This window comes from Pristiophorus japonicus, chromosome 24 (assembly GCF_044704955.1).
Source record: "Pristiophorus japonicus isolate sPriJap1 chromosome 24, sPriJap1.hap1, whole genome shotgun sequence".
Taxonomy (NCBI): Eukaryota; Metazoa; Chordata; class Chondrichthyes; family Pristiophoridae; genus Pristiophorus; species Pristiophorus japonicus.
Genome location: NC_092000.1, coordinates 9,442,337 through 9,462,781, shown reverse-complemented (window position 1 = coordinate 9,462,781; position 20,445 = coordinate 9,442,337). Strand labels below are relative to the sequence as shown.

General features: G+C 48.1%; 1 protein-coding gene across 1 annotated transcript in view; it reads right to left on the bottom strand.

Annotated features, from left to right (window-relative positions):
* notch3 (notch receptor 3) overlaps positions 1-20,445 on the bottom strand; it is a 182,123-nt gene that overhangs the window by 74,829 nt on the left and 86,849 nt on the right. The window contains exons 4-8 of the mRNA XM_070867215.1: positions 16,970-17,305; positions 12,986-13,108; positions 10,214-10,447; positions 7,671-7,826; positions 5,409-5,594 (exon numbers count right to left, since the gene is read on the bottom strand). Of these exons, the coding sequence (XP_070723316.1) occupies positions 5,409-5,594; positions 7,671-7,826; positions 10,214-10,447; positions 12,986-13,108; positions 16,970-17,305 (1,035 nt within the window). The remainder of the gene's footprint in view (positions 1-5,408; positions 5,595-7,670; positions 7,827-10,213; positions 10,448-12,985; positions 13,109-16,969; positions 17,306-20,445) is intronic.

The window sequence follows — 20,445 nt, the reverse complement described above, 5'->3', positions numbered from 1 at the left end:
TGCATTTATTCGTGCTCTAAATGTAGAAACATGTTCCATGGCACTTCACAGAGGAAACGTTAAAAGCTATGGAGCAGGGGGAGACGTGACTGCAGACAGGACAGATTTGGAGGACTGAACGGTAGCGAGGGGGGTGAGGATTAAGGCTGGAGGAGGTTGCAGAGATAGGATAAGGAGAAGCCACAGTGTGATTTGAATATGAGGTCCAAGATTTGAAATTCATTGCCCCTGGGGCAAGGAAACTGTGTAGATCACTAACGACAGGTTTGTCCAGCAAGACTAGATATAGATAGCTGAATTTTGGACAAGTTGAAGATTATGGAGAGCAGTGAATGGGAGACAATGGGAGAAATCGAGTCTACTGTGGTCAGAAACGTGAATATGGTTTCAGCAGCCGAGAGGGTGAGGTAATGGTGGAAGCAAATGACACAAGAGATGGAGTAAGCAGTCTTGGTGATGGATGGGATTTGGAGCTCGCAGTGCGGTTCTGAGTTCATTCTCTCGGGACCGTCAAAGAATACAGGCTTCAGAATAAAGAATAAAAGCATCAGTGGTGTGTATGTGCATGATTGTGCATGGCTGCCTGTGTGTGTGTATGAATGTGCGTGTGTATGTCTGTGTGTGTGCGCGCATGTGTGTGTGTGTGTGTGTGTGTGTATGTGCATGTGTGTATGTTCACATGTCTGAGTGTGTGTGTGCATGTCTGTGTGTGTGTGTGCGCATGTCTGTGTCTGTGTGTGTCTCTCTCTCTCTCACCATCAAGATCTTTCTCTCTCTGCTTCTTTTAGTCTGTCTGTCTCTTTTGCTACGATTATAATTCAAATACTAAGCCCAGCTCTGAAAACTGAGTAAATGCAGTGAGGGGCCTACCCTCGGGAGGGGAAGGGGGAGGGGGAGGGGGGGGAAAGGCGGGGTGTCTTCTTTCATGCCTGGAGAAGCATTCACCAGCTCTGGCCAGCTTTGTTGGCAGACAGGCCAGCACGACTGGCAGTGAATGCCATAGAGCAGTGAGGTTCAAAGCAAAAACTATGCAAAGAAGGATGAGGGCCCTTTCTCTTTTTTTTTTCCACAGGAGTGCAATTGGAGTGTAAGTGTCTTTGTTGCTCCCCATATCCCTGTCTGGCGTGACAGTAATGTAGTATGTGAGTGGCAGGCCGTGTTGAAAGCACTGGCACCATACAGTACACTCGTTTCCGCACAATGGACTATTTACACAGTAACGTAAAACGGATTCAAAAAGATGGGATTAATTGGAGGTTCATTAAAATAGAATACATTGCATAATTAACCTTTCCCGAGCCCTGCTCACGGGATGTAGACCTTTTCATCTTTTTGCCAATGACCGAACAGGCATATTTGGTGTGAATTGGGGGGGGCGAGTTACACAGAGCCTTTCTGAATTCTGGCGACCACTGAAGAAATATATGTTCCTGCTGTAAGCTACAGTGTACTTTACCCCACCAGATTAGGGCCAGCAAATCCCAACGCGTGCCTCCAAATATTCAATGCCTGCCTTGTGTTACCTGAAGCTGCACTGAGGATACTCCACATCCGCCTCATTAGTGCCAGCCAGTCTCGCCTCTGAGTCAGAAGGTTGTAGGTGCAAGTCCCACCCCAGGGATTGAGCACATAAATCTAGGCTGACACTCCCAGTGCAGTGCTGAGGGAGCGCCGCACTGTCGGAGGAGCCGTCTTTCGGATGTGACGCTAAACCAAGACCCGTCTGCTCTCTCAAGTGGACATAAAAGACCCCAGGGCTCTATTTCGAAGAAGAGCAGGGGCGTTATCCCCGGTGTCCTGGGGCCAATATTTATCCCTCAATCAACATCACAAAAACAGATTATCAGGTCATTATCACATTGCTGGTTGTGGGAGCTTGCTGTGCGCAAGCTGGCTGCCGTGTTTCCCACATTACAACAGTGACTTCACTCCAAAAGTACTTCATTGGCTCTAAAGCGCTTGGAGACGTCTAGTGGTCGTGAAAGGCGCTATATAAATGCAAGTCTTTCTTTCCTTAACATTCCCTTTACTCGCCCATTAAAATAACCCATTTCTAGCCCACCTGACCAGGTAGATGAGGGGACGGAGAACAGATCTACCAGTAACTTGCGCCTGCAGCTGAGCATCAGGGAGGAACCAGGGTTCATAAATCTCGAGATTATTTGAACAGAATTTCCCCCACCCCCCAATCCCAATAAATGTCAGAATGCTAGAGTGTCTCTAGCAGGCCCAGTGTTACTTGGCCTCTGCATTTTTTGAAACTTCTTATAAACCAAGCACTTTATTGATAGCGCTGCTGTTTTTCCATCGATTGTAGCTACGAGGAATGTTCCCCGGAATTTTATTTTGGGCCGCGCGGCCTGTTTAACTGGCTGTGCGGCCCATTCAAATGTCTGCGCATGCGCGTTTTTTTCCCATTTTCAGCGCTGGCTCGCTGGCTGCAAGGGACCCCTGAGCAGCCGCTTTAAAAGGACGTTGGTGATGCGCTCCCAGCCCTTTCCCCGCAAGGTTAACTCACCCGATATAAAACACAGCATCACAAGCGGATGCAAGCAAATCATTTCCCTCAGGTACAGCTCGTTAGGGATACATTATGGAGGAGCACTGGGGAGGTCCCTTTGCGTATTTCAGCATGCATTAACTGCGCCAACTTCCGCCATTATAAATGACAGTGCACGCATTTGTAATTGTCTATTGTCTATGTAAACTGGTCACACTGTAATGGCACCCTCTTGCCAGTGGTGGTGCTGTAGCACCGCAGTTTTGTACCTCTCAGCCCCCGAGACCCACTTACGATGCAACCAGCCCTACTTCTCGGCTTCTCAAACTGCTTGGCGATTTAACTGTACTGGAAAGCGATGGGAGTGCACGTGTGAATGTCAGGGGAGGGCGGGATTCGGTGTGGCCGTGATACCCTTCCGAGGTTGAATAGCCCGTGGACATGCACTGCCTTAAGCTCACGCTCACACAAATAAAAAGTCAAATTACAAGGAGGAAAATTCACAGCCCTCCACTAAGCGCCACTATTTTGTGCGTCTCTGCATTCATCTAACGCCCGAGCTGCAGGCAGCCTGTTGCAGAGTTGCATCAATCAGCATAGTTGCATCCGTGAAAGGATCAGGAGATGCACTTTTGCAGGAGGATCCTTGTTTGTGCAGCGCGAGGGTTACCTGCTGATGCACACTTTCCCTCCCCGAACCATTTACTGTTGGAAACACAAAGCCTCTGCTGAAGACCAAAAGGGCCAGCAATTTTTTTTTTTATTATTAAAAACTTTCCCCAGGGAAAAATGTAAACTCCACCAAACTCTCGAGGGTTGGAATTAATGATGGAGGGAATATTCAGGCTCCCAATATGTGGTGTGCCAGCGAACAAAGAGGATTTCCTCAGTGAAAGGGTGCAGACCAGGCCCTCCTGTACTCTGCAGCGTATTAAAATTCCAAGCACACACCCAGTGTCTAGTTCTCACCTCCCCTTCGTCTCCCAGCAGCTTCAAGGTCTGAAACTAATCTTGAGGTGTTTTTTTTATCCATCCCGCATCTTTAAAGCGACAGTGCCGCACTGGCTGTGCGCACCGACACAAACGCTTCAAACTGTTACCGTTTGTGCGATTTCTCTTTTATTATTTTTTTGTCTAGCTGTCTATGTGGCCCTTTCTCAAATGTAAATCTCCATTGAAGCTCGCAGTCTGAATATAATGACTCCTTCGGAGTATCGGGCAGCAAGGAATGCAAAAAAAAATTCTGCATTGTCTTTTTATTTTCCGATCCCCCCCCCCCCACCCCACCCCCGAATTCTTTTGCTCATTTACTCTTCTCCCAAGAGCAGATGAGGCCATTCGGCCCATCGTGCCTGTGTCGGCACAATGAAGGAGTTAGCGGGTTCTGGGACCGTGGCGGACTGTGTCACCGCAGAGCTCGATCCAACCCGCACGCCCGACACCCGCGCACGCACGCCAACAGGGCCAAGGTGAACCAGCCCACTGAACGGTTACAGCACGGGAGGAGGCCATTCGGCCCGTCGAGCCCGTGCCGGCTCTCTGCAAGAGCACCTCACAGCCAGTCCCACTCCCCTGCCCTTTCCCCGTAGCCCTGCACATTCTTTGTCCTTCAGGTTCTTATCCAGCTCCCTTTTGAAAGCCACGATTGAGTCTGCCTCCACCACCCTCTCAGGCAGCGCATTCCAGATCCTAACCACTCGCCGCGGGAAAAAGTTTTCCCTCGTGTCGCCTTTGGTTCTTCTGCCAAATGCCTTAAACCTGTGTCCTCTGGTTCTTGGCCCTTCCGCCAATGCACCCTCTCTAATCTGGGGCCTGCCAAGGCACAGTTGAGGCACAACTTCAGCCCCGGCCGAGAATGGCGAACTCGGCACAGTCAATCTCGTTGGCCTTTGAAGGGCAGGGTTTGCCGGGAAAGCTTCCGCCAAGCACCTTTCCCAGAAACAGCGGGGGTGAAATTCGACATAGGCGGTGACACAACTCAGGCAGTACCTCAGTGGTCTCTCTTTATACGCCCAGGCCCATATTCAGATCCGCTGCCTTCAACAGAACTGCATACATGTCCTATAACAGGCGGAAAATGTGATTCCACCTGTTTTAGAACATAAGAATTAGGAGCAGGAGTCGGCCATTCGGCCCCTCGAGCCTGCTCCGCCATTTAATATCATAGCTGATCTTCGACCTCAACTCGATTCCCCTGGAGTCCAAAAATCTATCTATAAGAGCATAATGTCCCGTACCCATGTCCAACTTCACCTCCGATGACTCCATTTTGGTTATTGCTCTGTTCTGATTGAGCTGAGTGAAGGTAAAGAGAGAAAGACTTACATTTATATAGCGCCTTTCACGACCACCGGACATCTCAAAGCGCTTTACAGCCAATTAAGTACTTTTGGAGTGTAGTCACTGTTGTAATGTGGGAAACGCGGCAGCCAATTTGCGCACAGCAAGCTCCCACAAACAGCAATGTGATAATGACCAGATAATCTGTTTTTGTTATGTGATGAGGGATAAATATTGGCCCCAGGACACCGGGGAGAACTCCCCTGCTCTTCTTCGAAATAGTGCCATGGGATCTTTTACACCCAACTGAAAGGGAAGACGGGGCCTCAGTTTAATGTCTCATCCAAAGGACTGCACCTCCGACAATGCAGCGCTCCCTCAGTACTGACCCTCCGACAGTGTGGCGCTCCCTCAGCACTGTACTGGAAGTGTCAGCCTAGATTTTTTTTTAATGTGTTCAAGTCTCCGGAGTGGGATGTGAACCCACAACCTTCTGATTCAGAGATGTGAGTGCTGCCCATTGAGCTACAGCTGTGTGTACTTAATAAGCACCTTTTAAAAGGAACATTTTTACTGCTTAATTAGCAGCGATGGAGGAGAGTATGTTTTCGAGAGTGGGGCTTCTTACCCTGCATACAGATGCATGTGAATTCTCCAATTCGGTCCAGGCAGGTAGCGTCATTCTGGCAAGGCATGGATAAGCACTCGTTGATGTCTGTCTCACAGCGGGGGCCTGTGTATCCATTTCCACACTGGCACTGAAAGGAGCCATCGGTATTCACACATTTTCCAAAGTGCTCACATGGATTGGCACCTTTCAAACGACAAGCAAATAAACAAGCAGATGAAGTACAGAGTCCTGGTGACACTTTTAAACTGTGCAGCGCTGAAGCAGTGAGGCTTCCAGGCAAGTACTGCGTACGCTCGGGTTATAAGTCGACCCAATTGCAAGGCAGCACCTCTAAATCCCGACAAAAAATCTTCGACCCGTGTAGAAGATGACTTGATTGAATACGAGAGAAAAAACACTTGCATTTATATAGCGTGTTTCACAACCGCATGACGCCCCAAAGCGCTTTACAACCAATGAAGTACTTGGAATGTGGTCATTGTTGTAATGTAGGAATTGCGCACAGCAAGCTCCCACAAACATAATCAGATAACCAGATCATCTGTTTTAGTGATGATTATTGAGGGATAAATATTGGCCAGGACACCAGGGGTTAACTCCCCAACTCTTCTTCAAAATAGTGTCATAGGACTTTTTTTTTTTTTACATAGAGCAGGCGGGACCTCGGTTTAATGTCCCAACTGAAAGGCGGCACCTCCCTCAGTACTGCACTGGGAGCGTCAGCTTAGATTTTGTGCTCAAGTCCCTGGAGTGCTACCCACTGAGCCACAGCTGACGCTGGTGATGCACTCTGCATGGTCCATGTGCTGCTACTGCTGGGCACAGGCAGGTGATGGGAGACCAGGAGCTGAGAGAGGGTAGCAGGAGACAGTGAAACGGAGGAGAGGAGAGGACCAGGAAAGAGGTGAATGGCACCACACAGGAGCATCTGAATTGCTCTGGGTAAGCCACAGTACCCTTCACCACAACGATTTGGTAACACAACCCCCCACTATGTTCAACCTTCAAATAGTGGCCGAAACTAATTTTATGTGCAGGTACGATAAAGTCATGGAATCATACCACACAGGAGGCGGCCATTCGGCCCATCGTGCCTGTGACGGATCTTTGAAAGAGCGATCCCATTAGTGCCACTCCCCCCTGCTCTTTCCCCATATCCCTGCACATGGTTCCTTTTCAAGTATTTATCCATTTGCCTTTTGAGAGCTAGTCTTGAATCTGCTTCCAACACCCGTTCAGGCAGTGCGTTCCAGATCATAATAACCAGCATATAGACAATAATGCTCTCATTTCTCCTTATGCGGCTCAGTGTCAAACTTATTGTCTCATAACACTCCTGTGAAGTGCCTTGGGATGTTTTTCCTACGTTAAAGGCGCTAGATAAATACATGTTATTGTTGGTGTTGAGGTTAATGGCATGGAAATTCTGACGTCCCGTGCCCGTACCGGTTTTCAGCGCGCAATGCGGCTTTTCCGATCTGTCAAGCTGGAGCTCGACAGATCCTCCGCAGATCGGGAGCGAGGACATTTGTACGGGCAAGATGGCGGGATTTATCCATAGCTTGCCCGGCAAATGTCCTCAAAACTCTTGCGCCTGATAGAAGCATAGCCTACTTTTACATGTGAGAGAGTTTAAAAAGTATCAAAAACATGATTAAAATAAAATTTTAAAAAACATATTTATGTTAAAACCCTGCCCACTCAGGGAACGTTATCTTAAACCCTAACCCTAACTTTTTTTTTTAAATCTGCAAATTTTTTTTCTTTAAAAAACATTTATAACAACTTTAATTTCTATTAGTGTATTATGTGAGGTGTTTTTAAATGTTTTATGTAGTGTTTGCGCGTTTCGGGGTTTTTTTCATTCATAATAATAGAATTATAACTTACGAAACTCCTATTACTATGAATGAGAAAATACTTACCTGTGATTGGGTGTCCAGGCCCACGTGACTCCTGCGGACGTCCCGACGTGAACACGCTGCGACGCACTGTCACGGGAGGCCTCCGGACCGGGATCTCGAGTGGGCGCAGCAGCTTAAGGTAAGTGCGCATTTTATTTCTATTCTACAGTGCTTTGCCCGTAGGAAGTCCTCGAGAGGAATTTGAGCCAATATTTTCTGATCTGAAATCGGAGGGTAATTTGAAAAAAGATACTCCTTCTGGACGTTCCTTCAAGGTTGAACCGTTGTAATTAATGGGGCAAGTCTTGGAGTGAGCTTCATCAGTGGATTCCTCGGGGAACACGCTCACACCTACCTATTGAGCACTCGTCGACATCCTGATTGCAGGCTGGCCCAGTGAATCCCGAGGGACACGTGCAGATGGCTTGCCCCGTTACTGGGTTGGTATCGCAGATTGCCCCTTCGTGACACGGGTTGCTGACACAGGCGTCGTCAAGGTGGCATAGCAGGCCTGCAAGTGTAGAACAAAAGGGTTAACAGTGCCAGGGAGGACCCCGTAGCCTGGTGAGCAATTAGCAGCTGCTATATACGGGCAATCGGAGCGGGCAAACATGGTACATCAGAAGCAATGCCAAAACACCAAAGGAGTTACTCTGCCTGAGTATTATTCCAAACATGCGACAACAACTTGGGTTACTGCTCTATGTTTTTCCCACCACACCTGTATGTGTATACTCAAGTTGGGGTCATCTTCTTCGGCAGTCCCTCGTATCGACTTGCTTCCACGCCAAAAAGGGATAAGTTCACAGGTGTTTCAATAAAGGACATGATATTCCAGGTTCTGAACTACATCCTGAAGGGTGGAAGATGCCTGTGCGTGGATTTTTTTAACGTGGGGTGACCGTTGCACACCAGCCACCACACGGGCTTGACAGAGCTAGGTCTTGGTCCAGTGGCAAGGGTTAACCAGGACGACTGGAGACCTGCTCTGCTGCATGGACCTAGTGCGCACACATATCGCAGTGTGGGCTGGCCCTTGCTGCCCCTGGGCCCTCGCCTCTTCTGGGCCCAGAACTCACACCTCTCCTGGGCCCCGATCACAACCCTCCACGAACTCTCGCCGCTCCTTCGCCCCGACCTCCCTGCTCCTGCCCGCGCTGCAATCAGCGACCTGGATTTTGACGACGTCAAATGCAGTCGCCCTCTTCACAGCAGTTGCCCTCCTGCAGAAACACACGCTGCTCCTTGCAGTGGCATGCTGCTGCACGTTGCCCCCTCGAATTGCCCCGGCCTGCTGATGGTCTTGCAGGCTGGGACCACGCCGATTTCCGGGCCAGGCTGCCCGCAAGCTGCTCCCTCGAAAGCAAAACAATACGGAAAGCTAACATGAGTTCTAAGGTGGCTGATGAGTTCAATGCAGGATCTCCAGACTCTGTCATAGGTGGGACAGGTGGTGGTTGAAGGCACGGATGGGTGGGGTGCTTGGCTTGTCGTATGCTTCTGCCACTGTTTGTACTTGACTTCAAGTTGGGGTAAGGTTCCACAGGCATTCGGTGTTCTCGAGTGCCTTACAAAAGAGAACCACTGTTGATGTGTGATGTATTGACTATTTAACCACGGGGACATCACAGAAAACCCAATCACCACCCGTCAACCATGCAATTTTCCAGCAGCCACCACTACCTGGTAATGAGCAGGAACCCGCAATGAGTTTTCAAACTTCCCTTGCTCAAGCTGAAGCCATTTTTAATACCTCTGCCATCCGCCCAGCTGAGATTGGCTAACTCAGCGCAGACTTGTGATCAAACTATAGGTTCTGCTGGCCTATACACTCCAGTGCCACACTGGACTAAACCCGTGAATATTACCGAGGGATTAAGCAAATATAAAATGAACTTGATTGCCTTTCCACCATGTAGAATATTTGAATGGCAGGTTCCACTAGGCCTACCACTCACTCGGTGATTTTGGAATTCACCATCAATGATTAACACGCTTCCATTCGGGCACTGGGTCTACCAGACATATTTGTTTTTCTCTGCTAGACCAACAACTGAGACCACATGCAATTCCCCATGTCATAAATCCTTCAATTATAGACACAGGTCTAGTTCATCGTTGCTGCAACTCGTGTCTTCTGAGGTATCCATCGCCTCCAGAAAATTAATCTTCAATCACACAACGCAGCGTGCACCATCTACAAGATGCACGGCAGCAACTCGCCAAGGCTTCTCCAACAGCACCTCCCAAACTCACTGTAATGTATTTGTTTCATGGGTTCTTTGCTTAAGAATTCATAGCTACACGTTGCTATTAAGAACTGGTTGGTTTATTAGCGAAGGTTTACATAGAAACAAAGAAAATAGGTGCAGGAGTGGGCCATTCGGCCCTTCGAGCCTGCACCACCAAAAAAAATGATCGTGGCTGATCATGCAACTTCAGTATCCCATTCCTGTTTAACAATCACACTACTCATTACCAGTTCATCCACCAGGCTCACAACTGCATACCTCATCGTGGATTCCCCCGAACCCAACTGGCTGGGGTTTTATTGAGTCTTGTGAACGTCATGTGACTGGCTAAGCCACTCACAGTGCAACAGCTCTACCAACCCGTGAGCATACATTATACCCATGACAGTCACCACCTAGAAGGACCAACTTGAACTTCATGGTCGCTGGGTCAAGATCCTAGAACTCCCAACCTACCAGCACTGTAGGAACCCTTTCACCTCATGGACTGTGGCTGTTCAAGGCGGAGGCTCACCACCACCTTCTCAAGGGGAAACTAGGGCTGGGCAATAAGTGCTGACCTTGCCAACAACACCCACATCCCATGACTTTTAAACCAGATATGCATTGGGGACGCTCGTGGCCGAATGCCGGTCTCGGCGGTTACCTGTCTTTCCGATGCAGCATTCGCAGAAGAAGGAGGCCACCCGGTCGTGGCATGTGGCTCCGTTGAAGCACACCGCCGTGGCACAGTCGTCGATGTTCTCGCTGCAGTCGTCCCCCGTCCAGCCATTGACGCACACGCAGGTGTGGCCGCCCGGGGTGTTGAAGCAGGTCCCTCCATTGTGACACGCGTTGGGCTGAAGGTGACACTCGTCCACATCCTCCGTGCAAAATTGACCTGGAAGGGACATGGTTCGCAAAGGGTCAGAGGTCGCAAAGGGTCAGCGACCGCAAAGGGCACCTGCAGGCAGCCAATGAGCTGCCCCCGCAAGTGACCAATCAGTCTTTAAAATCCTTCAAAATAAAAAAAAAACATTTGGGATCTGGCTCAATCCAGTCCAGTGATAGCTGAGGGCCCTTTGGTGAACACATCTAGGACATCACACAGAATTATATACAATGTACAGCACAGAAACAGGCCATTCGGCCAAACTGGTCTGTGCCGGTGTTTATGCTCCAGACGAGTCTCCTTCCCCCCACCCCCGCATCAGCATATCCTTCTATTCCCTTCTGCCTCACGACTTTACCTAGCTTTCCCTTAAAGGTCTCTATGCTATTCCGCTCAACCCCTCCCTGTGGCAGCGAGTTCGACATTCCCACCACTCTCTGGGTAAAGAAGCTTCTCCTCAATTCCCCATTGGATTTCTTGGTGACTATCTTATATCAATGGCAACTAGTTTTGGTCTCCCCCGCAAGTGGAAACGTCTTCTCTACGTTGACCCTATCAAATCCTTTCATAATCTATCAGATCACCCTCGGCCTTCTCTTTACTACTCCATTCCCAGTGGGGAAGAAAGCTGCCTACAAGTTGACAATCTCAGTTAGACTTAATTTGTAAGGATAAAGGCAGAAAATGCGGTAAAACACTCAGCATGTTAGACAGCAGCAGGGCAGAGAGAGAGAGAGAGAGAGAGAGAGAGAGAGAGAGTGTTCAAGTTTCAGGTCGACAATCTTTCCTCAGAATTGGATGAGGAAAATCTGATGACAGGTCAGCGACCTGAAACGTTTTTATTTCAGATTCTGGGGTGGTAAATGGAAATGTGTCTTTGGTCTGGTAATGTCGGGGTTAAGTCACGTTGCTTGTTGCACAGGATAGGAAAGCACCACTTGAATTCAAGCTGTGGTAAGATGGACGATGACTCACTTTCCGGGCACTGGTGTATGTTCTCTTCTGTTTGTAAAATTAAAGAGTATTTCTCTTATTAAACTATCATTGGATTCGAATGCTAGTTTAGTAAAATATTCTTTCTTTAGATTTTCACACAGAGGAATGTACTATTTTGAAGAAGTTCTCCCCGGTGTCCTGGGGTCAATATTTATCCCTCAATCAACATAACAATAAAACAGATTATCTGGTCATTATCACAGTGCTGTTTGTGGGAGCTTGCTGTGCACAAGTTGACTGCCGGTACATTACAACAGTGACTAGACTTCAAAAATACACCCAGTTCTGATAAAGAGTCCATGCATGAATCGCATCCTCTCTGCTCGCCACAGCCTGACCTACTGAGTATGTCCAGCATTTTCTGTTCTTGGTTCAGAAGGACTTCATTGACCGAGAAGCACTATGGGGGACATCCTTAGAGTACACACTTAAGAGTACTGCGTACAGTTCTGGTCGCCGTATTATACAAAGGATATAGAGGCACTGGAGAGGATGATATCAGAAATACGAGGGTATACATATCAGGAAAGGATGAACCGGCTAGGTCTCTTTCCTCTTGAAAAAAGCTGAGAGGTGACCTAATGGAGGTATTTCAAATTATGAAAGGTTTTGATAAGAGTGGATAGAAAGAGAATGTTTCCAGTTGAGGGGAAGAGCATAACTAGAGGCCATCAATATAAGATAGTCACCGAGAAATCAAATAAGGAATTCAGAAGAAACTTCTTCATCCAGAGAGTGGTGAAAATGTGGAACTCGCTGCCACAGGGAGTGGTTGAGGCGAATAGTATCAATGTATTTAAGGGGAGGCGGGACAAGCATGTGAGGGAGAAGGGAATAGAAAGAAACATAGAAATTTACAGCGCAGAAGGCGGCCATTTTGGCCGCCGGCCAACAAAGAGCCGCACGGCCCTTGGTCAGCAGGCTTAAAGGTTACATATAAACCCATGAACATTGACAGAAAGGCAAAGAGCACCCAGCCCAACCAGTCCACCCCACATAACTGCCACACCCCTTATAGTGAAACATTCTACACTCCACCCCAACCGGAGCCATGTGATCTCCTGGGAGAGGCAAAAACCAGATAAAAACCCAGGCCGATTTAGGGAGAAAAAATCTGGGAAAATTCCTCTCCAACCCATCCAAGTGATCAAAACTAGTCCAGGAGATCACCCTGGCCATATTCTATTCCCTGCAGTACTTACCGTTATTATTTTTATATTTTTAAGAGGGTTATGTGGATTGATTTAGATGAGGAAAGATGGGAGGAGGCTCGAGTGGAGCATAAAAGCCGGCATGGACTGGTTGGGCCGAATGGCCTGTTTTCTGTGCCGTATATCCGGTGTAATCCTATGTAATCCTGAGGATGTGAAAGTCGCTATATAAAATCGGAACTCCTCCTTTCTTTAACACTGGAGTTAATTTGGTTTCAATATGGATGTGCGATTGTTGTCCTTTCCCAGCCTCAGCTCTCGCCCCCGCACCAGCTTCAGTGAATGTAGTGAGACGGAGGGAGGGGTGAGATATTTCTGTCCATTGCTAATGCTGACGTACCTGTCCACTCCGGCGTGCACTGGCAGTTGTAGGTGTTCACACCGTCGACGCAGGTGCCTCCGTTCAAGCACTTGTGTTCAGGGCAATCGTCGATGTTGACTTCACAGTTTTGCCCCTCAAAACCTGATGACGAAAAATAAAACAGGGAATAAGCTTCCTGAATCCAAACCATAATTGTGAGATTATGGAGATATTCACTCATTCAATTGATACACCCTGAATCGGCGGGAAGCATATACTGGGCAGCTCACCACTATTGGTCACCTTCTTTCCTCATCTAACTCTATCAGCATAACCCTCTATTCCCTTCTCCCTCATATACTTGTCCAGCCTCCCCTTAAATGCATCGATACTATTCATTTCAACCACTCCCTGTGGCAGCAAGTTCCACATTCTCGCCACTCTCTGGGTAAAGAAGTTTATTCTGAATTCCCCATTGGATTTCTTGGTGACTATCTTATAAGAAGAATATAAGAACGCAAGAAATAGGAGCAGGAGTCGGCCATCTGACCCCTCGAGCCTGCTCCGCCATTCAATAAGATCATAGCTGATCTGATCTTAGCCTCAACTCCACTTCCCTGCCCGCTCCCCGTAATCCTTGTCTCCTCCATCGTTCAAAAATCTGTCGATCTCCACCTTAAATATATTCAATGACCCAGCCTCCACAGCTCTCTGGGGCAGAGAATTCCACAGATTCACGACCCTCAGAGAAGAAATTCCTCCTCATCTCTGTTTTAAATGGGCGACCCCTTACTCTGAAACTATACCCCCTAGTTCTAGATTCCTCCATAAGAGGAAACATCCTCTCTGCTTCCCCACAACTGGAAACATTCTCGCTGTGATTACTCCATCAAAACCTTTAATAATTTTAAAGACCTCTTCTGAATTCCCTATTGGATGTCTTGGTGACTATCTTACGTTAATGGCCTCTTCCCCCACAAGTTTTTTCTCTGTAGGGGGAAAAATAAAACAGGGAATAAGCTTCCTGAATAGGAATACTGCCAAAAAACGCGGCGGAAAAGCTGCTCAAAATCCAGCCCTCGGATCTGATAATGCTTTATGGGGTCCAGTCCTGACTACTCGAGTATTGGGATGTATTGCTAGGACCCTCAGTGGCCATTGGGCACACTCGCCCAGGTTCCCCACGTTGTAACGCGCCAACAGTGCGGCTCGCATGTGTGCCGAGCATGGGAGCACGTTCTGTGAGGCTGCACATCACTGGAGGCGAGCGCAGAGCGCAGTGGGGATGTCGTTGTGTGCGTGCTGCCCTAAGGCCACTCCACTGCTCCCTGAGCGAGAGGCTCAGCTGATTCTCATTAATCCAGTGCATTTGATGTGAAATACTTCCAATTGCTTCCTGCCCCATAGAAAACCATTTCCTGCCAAGACCCGTGAGTATGAAAAGAATCTGACATCTGACATAAATATCCCTGCTCAGTTATTCTGGAAGCAGTGGCTGGTCGCCAGGTAGTCATTTGCTTTTTAAGAAAAAATTCTTTCAAGAAGACAAAATCTAACATGACCTTGTGACCTCTGTAATATACGAGCACCAAATGACATTTGACCTCCGCCACATATTTCCTGTTTGACCACACTATTGGCACGTCCTTCTGACCCCATCGCCTTGGTTGCAACCAGCATTGGATTTGTGACCATTTTTACGCCCAATGGAATGGTCCCTCTTCGGGGTCAGCACAGTGCCACCTTCAAGTTCAAAGGTTGCCCCACACGAGAGTTGTAAGAACATTTAGCAACAGAAAAGCCCATCAGGCCGCAAACTACCCTGCCTTGTCGCTATGTCCGTATCTCATCTGGGTTGCTTCAACTTGTCTGTGTCATTAATAGGCTTTACTTGGGTGGTTCGTGTTTTAAAATACTGCACTGGAATTAGTTCAGAGAAGGTTCACGAGGTTGATTCCTGAGAGGAAGGGGTTGTCATATGAAGAAAGGTTGAGCAGGTTGGGCCTATACTCATTGCAGTTTAGAAGACTGAGAGGTGATCTTATTGAAGCGTATAAGATTCTGAGGGGGGCTTGACATGGTAGATGCAGAGAGGATGTTTCCCCTTGTGGGGAAATCTAGAACTAGGGGGTATCATTTCAGAATAAGGGGCCGCCCATTTAAAACGGAGATGAGGAGGAATTTCTTCTGTGAGGGTCATGAATCTTTGGAATTCTCTACCCCAGAGAGCTGTGGAGGCTGGGTCATTGAATATACTTAAGGTGGAGATAGACAGATTTGTGAATGATAAGGGAGTCAAGGGTTATGGGGAGTGGACGGGGAAGTGGAGTTGAGGCCAGGATCAGATCAGCCATGATCTTATTGAATGGTGGAGCAGACTCGAGGGGCCGAATGGCCGACTCCTGCTCTATTTCTTTTGTTCTTGTGTTCTGATGTATACCAGCTGCATCTATTAAAATGGACCCAATGTGTGCCCGCTGAACAGCAAGACATTGGGCCAAGTGTGCAACTGTTAAAAAGTATGCCAGGCATGTTATGGAATCTGGCTGCTGATCACTGGTATGCTTCAGATTTAAGTTTGAAGAGTTGGAGTTAGCTTGTGTTGAACTAACGGTCCCCAATAAGGTGGAGTCACTCTGTCACTCCCTCTCCAGACTCTCTCATGTCCCACGGATACCTGTCTGGTTGTAGGGCCATGGTACCTGCCGCGTACAATTGGCTAAAGCAGCATTGACCTTGCAACGCGTAGCTCCAACCCAAGGTCCAAGGTTCCATCCCCAGTGTGTGTGAAGGCAGCTGAGCTCAGCTGGGGACAGAGGTAGGGGTCTTACATGTGACAGAGGTCAAAGAGAGGGGAAAACCTTCCAGGGCTCTTGATCTCTGGTCAGTGACCCTCTCTTACCCCCCCACTGAAAGCATGATTGCACAAGGAAAGGACTGAGCTCAGATGGGATGCCTCTAATGGTCCAATCGTTGGCATATCCATTGTCAGGGCTCACATGTGATCAGTGGCTACTTAAATTACAGAGGGCCATTGAAACCCTCCATGGTCACCTCCCAGAGAACAGGTAAGAAACGTCGTGTTGTCACTAGAATATCACACTTCAGCCACTGGCAATATTTTGTAATATTTCATATGGCATATTGAGTTGGGAGTGGCTTAGCCAGTCACGTGAGATTCTCAATAAAACCCCAGCCAGTTGGGTTTGGGGGATCCACGACGAGGCTGTGAGCCTGGTGGATGAACTGGTAATGTGTAGTGTGATTGTTACACTTTTGCTAATAAACCAACTAGTTCTTAATAGCAATGTGTTGCTATGAATTCTTAAGCAAAGAACCCATGAAGAAAATACATTACAATAGGGAGATGATGCTATTATATTTCGGAACCGATGTTATGGGATGACCTGCGGACATGAAGGACTCCAATCCTACGGGATTGGACAGGTTAGATGCAGGAAGAATGTTCCCGATGTTGGGGAAGTCCAGAACCAGGGGTCACAGTCTAAGGATAAGCGGTAAGCCATTTGAACCGAGATGAGAGAATGGTGAACCTGTGGAACTCTCTACCACAGAAAGTTGTTGAGGCCAGTTCGTTAGATATATTCAAAAGGGAGTTAGATGTGGCCCTTACGGCTAAAGGGATCAAGGGGTATGGAGAGAAAGCAGGAATGGGGTATTGAAGTTGCATGATCAGCCATGATCTTATTGAATGGTGGTGCAGGCTCGAAGGGCCGAATTGCCTACTCCTGCACCTATTTTCTATGTTTCTATGTTAAGCATTTACCTTAATGCATTTAAGGGAAAACCACATGAGGGAGAGAGGAATAGAGGTTATGCCGATAGGGTGAGATGAAGAGTGGTGGGAGGAGGCTCGTGTGGAGCATAAACACCGGCACAGACCAATTGTGCTGTACGTTCTATGTATTTCATGTAATTGACTAGCCGAGCTCTTTAATCAAGAGTCTGTGACATGGGCACAAAGACTGTGGCACTCTGAGCAAGCACGTGCTCCATTCCCACCTGGTAAACAGGCACATTCGTAGGTCAGGTCCCCCGTCTGCCGGCAGGTCCCTCCGTTCTGGCACTGCGATGGCGCGCAGGGGATGTAGATGCTCTCGCACCGGCGCCCGGTGAAGCCGGCCAGGCACTGGCAGCGGAAGGAGCCCTGGGTGTTGGTGCACCCGCCGCCGTTCTTGCAGAGGTTGGGTGCCTTGCACTCGTCGATGTCCGTGCGGCAGTGCTTGCCGCTGAATCCTGGGGGGCAGGTGCAGTTGTAGCGGTTGTTCCAGTTGGTGCAGCGGGCTCCGTTGGCGCACGGGCTGGTCGCGCAGGCGTCGATCTGCGAGCAGTTAGCTCCTGAGGGATGAAAGAAAGACAGGGCTGAAAAATGGCAACGTTCCTTACCATAACAACTTAGATTCATGTCGCACCTTTAATATAGCGTAATGTCCCAAGGCACTTCACAGAACACAAGAACTTAAGAAATAGGAGCAGGAGTCGGCCATTCGGCCCCTCGAGCCTGCTCCGCCATTCAATAAGATCACGGCTGATCTGATCTTGGCCTCAACTCCACTTCCCCACCCGTTCCCCATAACCCTCGACTCCCTTATCATTCACAAATCTGTCTATCTCCACCTTAAATATATTCACTGACCCAGCCCCCATAGCTCTCTGGGGCAGAGAATTCCACAGATTCACGACCCTCAGAGAGAAGAATTTCCTCCTCATCTCCATTTTAAATGGGCGACCCCTTATTCTGAAACTATGCCCCCTAGTTCTAGATTCCCCCACGAGGGGAAACATCCTCTCTGCATCTACTCTGTCAAGCCCCCTCAGAATTTTATACACTTCAAGATGATCACTTCTCGGTCTTCTAAACGCCAATGAGTTTACAGGAGTGTTATGAGACAAAAGATTTGACACCGAGCCACATGAGAAATTTGGGCAGGTGACCAAAAGCTCGGTCAAAGAGGTAGGTTTTAAGAAGCGTCATAAAGGAGAAGAGAGAGGTGAAGAGGCGGAGAGGTTTAGGCAGAGCTTGCGGCGCTGGCAACAGAAGGCACGGCCACCGATGGTGGAGCGATTATAATCAGGGATGCTCAAGAGGGCAGAATTAGAGGAGCACAGACACCTAAAACCTGGTGCATCGGTTACCTTTAAGGATTAAAAACCCAATCAATTCACTTTGTTGAAATGCGCTGACGCAAGCTAGAGGTGGGCCTTCCAGTAATTGTGTGTGGGCCAAGGCAGCAGACTGACCATGTGGCCACCATAGCCAACCCCAATACTTGCACTTCCACCGGCGCCCACTAGATGTCAGTGAGGAATGGGAACCCTGACTGATGCGTCCCAGACAATGCCTGAGGATAATTCCGAGTCCATTGGAGACCAGCCACTGCAGCACAGACCAGGCACGGAATGTCGTGCCCTTGCTGGTCGATAAGGTTCAATAGCGCCCAGGGGTTGTCTCATGAAGAAAGGTTGAGCAGGCTGGGCCTTTATTCATTGGAGCTTAGAAGAACGAGAGGTGATCATATTGAAATGTGTAAGATTCTGAGGGGGCTCGACAGGGTAGATGCAGAGAGAATATTTTCCTTCGAGGGGGAATCTAGAACTAGGGGGCAGAGTTTCAGAATAAGGGGTCGCCCATTTAAAATGGAGATGAGGAGGAATTTCTTCTCTGAGGGCTGTGAATCTGTGGAATTCTCTACCCCAGAGAGCTGTGGAGGCTGGGTCTTTGAATATATTTAAGGTGGAGACAGACAGATTTTTGAACGATAGGGGAGTCAAGGCTTATGGGGAGTGGGCGGGGAAGTGGAGTTGAGGCCAAGATCAGATCAGCCATGATCGTATTGAATGGTGGAGCAGGCTCAAGGGGCTGAATGGCTGACTCCTGCTCCTATTTCTTATGTTCTTATGTATACCAGCTTCATCTATTAAAATGGACCCAATGATAAGGGAGTCAAGATTTATGGGGTGCGGGCAGGGAAAGTGGCGTGGAAGTTGATGATCAGCCATGATTTTACTGAATATCGGAGCAGGCTCGAGGGGAAAAATGACCAACTCCTGCTCCTATTTCTTATGTTCTTACAATTGTATTTAGCCACTGTGTTATCAGGGGAGCCCCACACTAATCCCGATGTTATGGTAGTGAGAGTCTAGTTTTATTCTTGCACACATATTGGGCTAGAAATTGGCCAGTCTTCGGCGATATTTTGCCTCTTTTGACGGAAAAAGGTGTTCACCTAAATTGGCCAAAGTTGTGTGTCGGCGGTTTGGAAATATCGCTGAAAATCGGACCGCCGGTGTGCAAGACGAAAAAAAGCGCTATTACTTTAAATTGGCCATTCGGCGCACCCGTATTCTGGGTGAAAAAAAACGCCCGAGAAAAGCCCGTGTTGCAGCTCCAGAAACAGCAGTAAGTATGAAGACCTGAAAAAAAGGCAAGTTAAAGTTTGTTATTTTTAAATTCTTTTTCAGCGATTCACTAGACAGGTGTCTTGTGAATGTATTGTGATTTTTTTTACCATTTTTTTTGTGTTTTCCCTCTTCCAGGGCCTGTCTTTTTAACGGTAATCGGCCTCGGATTAAAGTTGGCGAGGACCACAGTTTCCACCGCGAATCCTTGTGCAATGCTGATTTTTACTGTCGGGCGCATTTTTTTTGCCAATTTTAGGTCTTTAAAAAAAATAGCGGTATTTTGAAACGGTATTTTTGGCAAAAAATGCCGAAAAAGTACCCCTATCGCCAAAAGACCAATTTCTTGCCCATTGTCTAATTTAGACCTATAACATTCCTTTACCATTTACTGTAACATTGTGATTGTAATTTTTATCGATTACATCCATTGGGTAGAATTTCCTCTGTGTCCTTGTAGGAGCACTATTGAACCAAATAGACCAGCAAGGTTCCCAAATCAAGGCATTGGTTAATGTGTTTGGATGAAACTCTTGTATTCGCCATTCAATGAAGTCTTAAACATTAGCACGCTGCTCCCTCTGATTACAGTGCGGGCAGGCACAGCAGGAGGGTCAAAGAAGCGGCAAGTGTTTGTAGAAGAAAGTGACCAGGGCCCAGGAGAGGCGCGAGTCTGGGGCCCAGGAGAGGCGAGGGCCCAGGGCCAACACACACTGCGATATGTGCACGCTCGGCCCGTGCAGCAGAGCTGGTCTCCAGTCGTCCTGGTTAACCCTTGCCACTGGACCAAGACCTAGCTGTCAAGCCCGTGTGGTGGCTGGTGTGCAACGGTCACCCCACATTAAAACAGCACAGGCATCTTCCACCTTTCAGGATGTAGTTCAGGATCTGGAATATTAGCTCCTTCATTGAAACACCTGTGAACTCATCCCTTTTCGGCATGGAAGCAAGTCATCCTCGTTTCGAGGGACTGCCTATGATGATGAAGAATCATTTAAAATAACACTGTGCAAAAATAGCGTATGGAGCAACTTCACTCAAACACATTAACCAATTTGCTAAAACAACACATAAAGGAG